The 8,317-nt window shown below is 51.9% G+C and overlaps 2 protein-coding genes across 2 annotated transcripts in view; both read right to left on the bottom strand.

Moving 5' to 3' along the window:
* VAMP5 (vesicle associated membrane protein 5) overlaps positions 1–2,293 on the bottom strand; it is a 7,739-nt gene extending 5,446 nt beyond the window's left edge. The window contains exon 1 of the mRNA XM_017517970.2: positions 2,186–2,293. Within this exon, the coding sequence (XP_017373459.1) occupies positions 2,186–2,188 (3 nt within the window). The 5' untranslated portion in view covers positions 2,189–2,293. The remainder of the gene's footprint in view (positions 1–2,185) is intronic.
* Positions 2,294–4,601: 2,308 nt separating this feature from the next.
* Positions 4,602–8,317, bottom strand: part of VAMP8 (vesicle associated membrane protein 8) — a 5,108-nt gene continuing 1,392 nt past the window's right edge. Inside the window, exons 2-3 of the mRNA XM_017517971.2 lie at positions 7,481–7,639; positions 4,602–5,060 (exon numbers count right to left, since the gene is read on the bottom strand). Of these exons, the coding sequence (XP_017373460.1) occupies positions 4,920–5,060; positions 7,481–7,639 (300 nt within the window). The 3' untranslated portion in view covers positions 4,602–4,919. The remainder of the gene's footprint in view (positions 5,061–7,480; positions 7,640–8,317) is intronic.

The raw sequence follows: 8,317 nt of genomic DNA, 5'->3' as shown, positions 1-8,317 counted from the left end.
TCAGCCTCCTGAGTAGCTGGGATTACAGGCACGCACCACCATGCCCAGCTAATTTTTTGTATTTTTAGTAGAGACGGGGTTTCACCATGTTGACCAGGATGGTCTCGATCTCCTGACCTCGTGATCCACCCACATCGGCCTCCCAAAGTGCTGGGATTACAGGCTTGAGCCACCGCACCCGGCCGTAGTTTATTTTCATCTGGCACTGCAGGCTGTTGAGGTTTTACATCTTGAGCAAGAAGAACAGCCAGCATTCAATGGGGACATACTCTGAGCTAAGCACTATGCTGCTTGCTGTTTGTTCTGTCTCATTTAATCCTCACCCAACAACCCATTGAAGACCATATTATCCCTGTTTTATAAGAAACTTTGGCTCAGAGGTGTTAAATCACCTGTCCAAGATCACAGAGCCAGTGAGTAGATCTGGGAGTTGAACCAACACAGACTCCAAGCATCACATTTCTAATCCGTGTGCTAAATTAGATGCAGGTACAGGGAAGTCAGACACTTTAGCTGGCTGGCTAAAGATGCACCAAACCTTCTGATGCCACCAACTTAATCTGTGTGCATATGAAGGAGGCTTTGGCTCAACACACACATTCTTTGGAGAGAGGATCATCTACAAGATGAATGAATTCAAGTAATTACTCATTCCATTTCCATTTTTCCCATCACTGCTTTGTTCCTGCTCTGTCCCCTATACTTGTCACCACGACTGGCACAAAGGACATGCCCAAGAAATCCTTGTTGGTTGAATGAGTCATGGAGAAGAAAAGAGAATTGAAAGGAAGAAGGACCAGGGAGGGAAAGGGGATGGGTGGAAGAAAGGGAAAGAGCTAGGGACAGAGAAAGGGACAAGGGTGAAAGAAGTAACAGAAGGACGAGGCTAGGAGACAGATGGGTGGAGGAGCAACCTCACCAGGCTCTCCTCCACGATTGCCTCAAATGTACCTGTAAGAATTCCAGGGTTTGCCAGTACCATCCACCCCGGATAAATGATCTTGCCTTCAGCCTCTACTTCAGGAGCTTCTCCCCAATAGCTAAGGGCCCATTGAAGCCAACCTCTACCCCTGATCCCTTGCCCTGCACACTCTGAAGTGGGCTCTAGGCTCTGCCCTATTCTCAGAGCCTTCCTAGTTTCCTGGCCTGACCTCAGAGCTCAGTGCTACCTTCCTGCCCCACTTCCTCTTCCTGTCTCCAAGTTCCCTGGAGATGAGGCCATCCAGGCAATGACCCTAGCCAGGCCAATCCATCACACCTCTGTCAGTTTCTCCAAGGCAGAATCTTAAAGCACCAAGCCTATTTCCCAGTCCATCTTCCCAGGAGCTCCAGGGAAAGGGGGAAACTGGCACCAGCTGTTCCTGACATCTTTGCTTTGAAGATGGCACGTGAGGACAGAGGCCAGAGTCTGCAGCAGGAGTGGGGGTGACTCAACTCAGGAATGTGTCACTAGGTAGAGGTTAGCAGGGAGTCAGGCCTGTGCCACACTCTGATCAAACTTCAGTGGAACTTTCAGAGTAAACATCTCCGTTTCTCTTTCCCTAGGGGAGGAGTTTGCCCTCCAACACCCTGCCATGGGGCTGGAATGGCCCTGCCACCCCATCTGCTCAGGTTTCCAACTCCTGGGCCAGGCTTGGCTCCTCACAGCTGCGGAAAGGGCTGACGAGGTCATCTCATTCCCTACCACTTTGCAGCAGTGGGTTCTGAGTGCCAGGCGGCTCTCTGCCATTGTGTCTCCTTTAATCTCGCAGGGACCCAACAAGGCAGGTCTTACTGACCCCACTTCACAGATGCGGAAAAGGAGGCTCAGGGAGGTTAAGTGACTCGCCCGGGGTCGCAGGGCTGGGATCCCAGCCCGGTGTCTGACTCCAAAGCCGGTGCTCTTAACCACTTTGCTTCAGGAGAATGAGTAGCCAGAGTCCCACTGGTTCCGCGCCAAGCGGCGCAGCGCAGCCAAGACAGGGCGCACGCACCTCCCTCTCAGGTGGTGCGCGGGGTGTGGAGGGTCCGCCCAGTCTTGCTCCAGCCACGGTCAACGCCACGGGTCTGACCCGCCCGGGCCCCAGGGGACGCTCCCCACCCCCCCACCCCCCCCTCCGCTCGCGAACTTCAGACTCCTCTCTCCCACCCCCGCCACTAGCCCTCAGCCCGTGGCGGGGCTGGCCGGCCCCACCCTGGCCCTCACCATCTCCGCTGCTGCCGCCACCTCGCCAGCTCCCGGCTCCTCTGCTTGCTGAGCGACCTCGGCGCCAGCGGCCCAGGAGGAAGCGCAGGGGCGGGGCGGGGCGGGCCGCCGGGTGAGGGCGGGGGGCGCGCCTTCCGCTAGCAGCGCCCGAAGCCAAGTCAAACCGAAAGCGATGGGCCGCAGTGACCCGGGTCCGTAGAGGCGCCTCCTCCCCAGCCGCGGGCGCCTGACCTCGGATAACACCTCAGTCTGGTGAACTGGCACACCTCAGGGCCCGATCTGTGAAATGGGCACAGTGGACTGAGCCCTGGAGTCTTCTAAGTCGGGTTTAGCTGAAGAGGCATCATTCATTCACTCAACAAGCACCCTACCAGTGCCACGGTCAGGCACCACGCTAGGTCCTGGAGACGCCATAAACAAGCCAGGCAGGGTCTTTGCTACCTTGGTGACTGCCTCTCACCCCAAAAACAGGCCCCCCTAAAAGTTTTGAAACTAAAGACAAGTGGTGGTTGCATAGCATTCTGAACACACTACATGTCACTGAATTGTAATTTAAAATAATAAACTGTACGTTATGTGACTTTCACCTCTATTCAAAAAGAAAGCAGCTCCACACGGGCGAAGTACTAGCTCTAGCCTTTCTGTATGTCTCTCCTCACCATGAGGGCAAGTGCAGCTTTGCGCCGGCAGGTGCCTGCTCCTCGGTCAGAGGCTGGGTGAGGCTGGTGTGTCTGCTACCACTCCAGAGCCTTCCTGAGTGGAATCTACCTATCCTCTCCTCTCACTGCTGCAGAGAAAGCCCCAGCTACCTGTTCTCCATTACTCCAAGCTGCCACTGACATTTCAAAATAAGGCCCCTCTTTTTTAGAGAGAGAGAGACAGGGTCTCACTATGTTGACCAGGCTGGTCTTAAACTCCTGACCTCAAGCAATTCTTCTGCCTCAGCCTTCCAAAGTGTTGGGATTACAGGTGTGAGCCACTGGGCCCGGTCCCTCAAATGAGGCCTCTCTTGACCAACAGAGTTGAAAATTTCCCTCTCTGGGGCTGAGCCTCTGTGAATACAGAAGTCCCAGACCAAGAGGGTTTCACAGACCCTCACTCCTACCCTGGACAGTCTGGGTCCCAAGGCAGAAGCTTCACTTCAGTTCCTTGCATCTTGAATCCAGGAGGAGAGGATTAATATAGTGGTAGCAGAGACTATCCCAAGGCGGGACTATCCCACACTTATAATGGCCACATTTTGGAAGGCCAAGGTGGTAGGATTGCTTGAGCCTAGGAGTTTGAGACCAGCCTGGGCAACATAGTGAGACCATGTCTCTACAAAAATTTTTTAAATTTAAAATTTTTAAATTTTTTAAATTTTAATTTTAAATTTTATGGGTCACTAAGCCCAGTGACCCATAATCACACCACTGCGCTCTAGCCTGGGCAACAGAGTGGGATCCTATCTCCAAAAAAATAAAAATAAAAATACCACAAGGGTCTTTTCTCACCTTTTTCCCTCCCTCCCCAAATTTCAGAGCATGATTCTTGCAGAGCCTGACTTGCTAATCTAGTCCCAAATCCTGACTCCCAGCCCTTCCCATTCCTCCCAACAACAGGTTGTTTCCAATTCTGGAAAGCCTGTGGAGGAAACAGGAACAGATATGGCAGGAACCCTCCCTGCAAACCAAGGCAGACTGGGCACTGGAAAGAGTGACAGTGATGGTGGAACCTGGTAGGGAGGAGGGGGGTCTGAGACAGAGAGGCTCATTGTGCACGGACGGGAAAGAGGGCCATTGGCCCTGTCCGGTGACACTGACTAACTGACTGTGCCCAACCATGGGATGCTGAGGAGAGATGCTCGCCCCCTCAGAACAGCTGAGACCCAGAGGCTTTGCTAAGTCCCAGAAGACAGGGACAGAGAAAAGACAGCTAGAACACGCAGAAGCACAAGGAAAGGAACAGCAGTCCAGTTCCTCCAGCCCTTGACTCTAGACTACAGGGTGGCTGAAGAGAGATGGCTGTGATAGAAGAGGCAGGAGACCCTCAACCAGCTCATAAATGCTCTGTCCAGGTAGGCTTCATGCCTTAGCTAACAACTCCAGAAGAACAGTACTAAAGGGTCATGGCAGGACCCAACGGGGACACTTAAAAATCTCACATACCACCCCAAAATGCTATAAAGGTTTTGAATTTTCTTTATGCCAAGACTCCCAGAAAATTCTTGTTCTTGAGACCTGTGACAATAAATGGAACAGGGAGGAATAATGAAAGACAGGGGCCTCCATCTTTCTTCTCCAAACATATACTCTTTGCCCCTCCAACAACCTGGACCTCAAATGGGAGAACCTCACCCAGAAGGTATCCTCGGGAAGAAAAGAAACAGAAAAGCCAAAGGCAAAATGGGAAGGGAGAAAGTGCCTCCTCACACACATAGGGATACTGAAAGGTCTTTATTGCCCACTGGCCACCAATAGTTTCCCAGCCACATGCTGGGCCCTCTAGGTCTCTCCAACCCACTCTAAGGACCTGTGAAATGCAGCCACAGTCCAGCTCTCTTTTTCCCTCTCCTTCCAGGGGACCAAGGTGCCCTCTGGGGCATACAACATGGCAGCAGGACCTTGGGAAGAGGGGCAGGAGAACTGAGCAGCATTCTCTGTAGAGGAGGACAGGAAAGGAGACCCCCACTTGGCACTCATTTATGGAGGGTTGTCCCGGAAGAGAAGGGCAGGTGGGAGAGGTTCCCTGTTACTTAGGAGAAAGCACCAGTGGCAAACAGCACAATGAAGAGGATGATGATGAAAACAATCACGCAGATAAGGACAATCATCTTCACGTTCTTCCACCAGAACTTCCGAGCCACCTTCTGCGATGTCGTCTTGAAGTGCTCAGACTGTTGAGGATAAGGCAGAGTGAGTGACCCAGTGGCTCCTCCCACTGGAACAAGGGTACAAGAATACAAACGCAGCCCACAGGCCATACATCTTTTATTTATTTATTTTTTTTGAGATGGAATCTTACTCTGTTGCCCAGGCTGGAGTACAGTGGCGAGATCTTGGCTCATTGCAGCCTCCACCACCTGGGCTCAAGTGATTCTCCTGCCTCAGCCTCCTGAATAGCTGGGATTGCAGGCACCTACCACCACACCCAGCAAACTTTTGTATTTTTAATACGGATGAGGTTTCACCATGTTGGCTAGGCTGGTCTCGAACTCCTGACCTCAAGTAATCTGTCCACCTGGGCCTCCCAAAGTGCTGGAATTACAGGCATGAGCCACCACGCCGGGCCTACAAGGCTAGACATCTGTCTGTTTGTTTATTTGAGACGGAGTTTCACTCTGCCTCCCAGGCTGGATTGCAGTGGTGCAATCTCAGCTCACTACAACCTGTTGCCTTCCAGGTTCAAGCAATTCTCCTGCCTTAGCCTCCCAAGTAGCTGGAATTACAGGGGTGCACCACCACACCCAACTAAGTTTTATATTTTTAGTAGAGATGGGGTTTCACCAAGTTGACCAGGCTGGTCTTGAACTCCTGACCTCGGGCAATCCGCCTGCCTTGGCCTCCCAAAGTGCTGGAATTACAAGCGTGAGTCACCATGCCTGGCTTTGTGTTTGTTTTTTGAGACAGGGTCTGACTCCGTCACCCAGGCTGGAGTGCAATAGCGCAATCTCAGCTCACTGCAGCCTCCATCTCTAGGGCTCAAGCAATCCTGTCTCCTCAGCCTCCTGAGTGCTGGGACTACAGGCACATGCCACCATACCCTGCTCAAGCCATACCTCTTAATACTGACACTGTAAGCTGAGGTAACAAACTACTAAATAAAAGATGCTCTATCTACCTACCTTGACAAATATAACTTCCTAAAAATCTGGAAGGCCAGGTTGAAATTTAGAATTCTTAAAATCCTGGGAGGTCTCTACCTAGATATGACTAGGGTTTCCCTTTCTCTTCTTACCCCTGCACTGCCATGCACACTGAGGGGTCCTTGAAACCGGCTCACACCCAAAGGTACAATACTGGCAGCACAGTCTGCCCTTGGGAAGGCAGACCCTGCGACTGAGGATTGCAGGCTCCAGGTGGGCACCTCTCCCAGCTCCAAGACTCCTTGCTGAGGCTGAAGGAGGGACCAGGACAGTACAGAGGGTTGGAAGTAAGGGAACTCCTCCTCCTCCACCCACTCTCCCATCCCCAGCAATTCGAGTTAGAGACACTGAATTTCCTGGAGCTTGGCCAGGCATAGTAGCTCAAGTCTGTAATCCCAGCACTTTGGGAGGCCAAGGCGGGCAGATCATCTGAGGTCAGGAGTTTGAGACCAGCCTGGCCAACATGGCAAAACCCCATCTCTACCAAAAATACAAAAAATTAGCCAGGTGTGGTGGTGCACACCTGTAATCCCAGCTACTCAGGAGGCTGAGGCATGAGAATCGTTTGAACCTAGGAGGTGAAGGTTGCAGTGACCCAAGATCGCGCCTCTGAACTCACTTCTATCCTGGGCAACAGAGTAAGACTTGGTCTCAAAAAAAAAAAGTGCCCAGGGCTGTGCTCCCCAAATTAAGCTACATTTAGGCTACAGAAACAGGCAATGAGTCCCAGGGAGACAAGGGAGCAATACTCAAGAGCCAAGAGTTCACACAGAACTCAGAAAGCCAGAGCTGGCCTCTCCCTGAACACAGAACCTGAGGCTCCAGACTTTGCTCAACTTTGGAGTTACTTCCTGCCTGAAACAGCTGGCCTCAGCCCCTGGCTGGAGAGAGAGAAGAATGAGGTCTAGCAAGATGTGTGGGAGATATTATTCTAGCCTTCATCTAGCAGGGGACCCTGGGATCAAAGCATTTTACTGCTCTTTCCAGCTTGTTTTTAAAGCCAACTCACCAAGACACCAGCAATTTCTCACCCTTTGCCTAATAGCTCCTAGAGAAGGCTAGAGGCCATAGGGGAGTTTCCTCAGAGCCAATATTTCTGCTCGGGGAAGGTCAGATGCAAAGGATTGCCATGGGCAGGCTTCAAAGGGAAAACCAGTTTCCCAGGAGAGAAGCCTGAGAATGCAGGGGCTGCCTGAGCTATTGGTCTCAGAACATGCCTCTATGGGCGAGCTGCCACCTCAAGCCCTAGTCATGGAATCCATTCCCTGGGATCCCTAACAATCTGTGGATTAGAGCAGATTCAGTAGAGATTCTGCTCACATCAGCTCCCAAACCTGGTGAAAAGCAACAGAAGTGGCTAACTTCTGGCCCTCCTGTTCATTTTGCCCCACCAAAAAGAAATTCCCTTCCTCCCTCTTTTCCTCCAGCCCCCAGTGGGTTCCCCGTCTCACTGTGGCTTCCAGATCCTCTGTCTTGTTGCGGAGATGCTCCAAGTTTTCCCCTCGGGCCAGGATCCGCTCCACATTCTGGGTCATAATATTCTTAACTCCCTCCACCTCACTCTGCAGGTTCCTTACGCGATCATTTCCTCCACCTTCACTGGCTTCCTCCTGCACAGCAACATGGGGTTAATTAGACCAAGTGCTGGGGGAACTGGAGACTTGGCCTCAGAGGTCTGGGGAGTGTAAGGCCTCAGGCGGACTTCAGCTTTTTGTAAAATGCTTGAAATGTTTACAAAGAGAATGTTTTCATGTATTGTGTAATAAAAAATAAATGCATTTGTAAGCCTCAGAAGGTGAGCTGTGATGCTAAACAGACTGGATCAAACTTCTTTTTGGGCCCCTGACAAGGAAAAGCAGCACATCACTAAATCCCTCCCCACTGCTTCCTTGCTCCCTAAAGAGGGCCATAGAATACAGCAGAGCCGCATTGCATCTCACAATGTTCCCCGCCAGGGCAGAGCCCACCACTATTTACAATGCCTAGAGCCACCTCACTTTCCTGACTTCTCTGGATCCTCATTGAATGTGTCTGTGCTAGGCCAGGTGCGGTGGCTGGGCCTGTAATCCCAGCACTTTGGGAGGACAAGGCGCGTGGGTCACGAGGTCAGGAGTTCGAGACCAGCCTGGCCAACATGGTGAAACCCCATCTCTACTAAAAATACAAGAAATAAGGCCGGGCGCGGTGGCTCAAGCCTGTAATCCCAGCACTTTGGGAGGCCGAGGCGGGTGGATCACGAGGTCAAGAGATCGAGACCATCCTGGTCAACATGGTGAAACCCCGTCTCT

This window comes from Cebus imitator, unplaced genomic scaffold, assembly GCF_001604975.1.
Source record: "Cebus imitator isolate Cc_AM_T3 unplaced genomic scaffold, Cebus_imitator-1.0 Scaffold655, whole genome shotgun sequence".
In the NCBI taxonomy this organism is placed as follows: domain Eukaryota; kingdom Metazoa; phylum Chordata; class Mammalia; order Primates; family Cebidae; genus Cebus; species Cebus imitator.
Note: the sequence above shows the minus strand (reverse complement) of the source record. Positions and strands in the feature narration are given on the sequence as shown.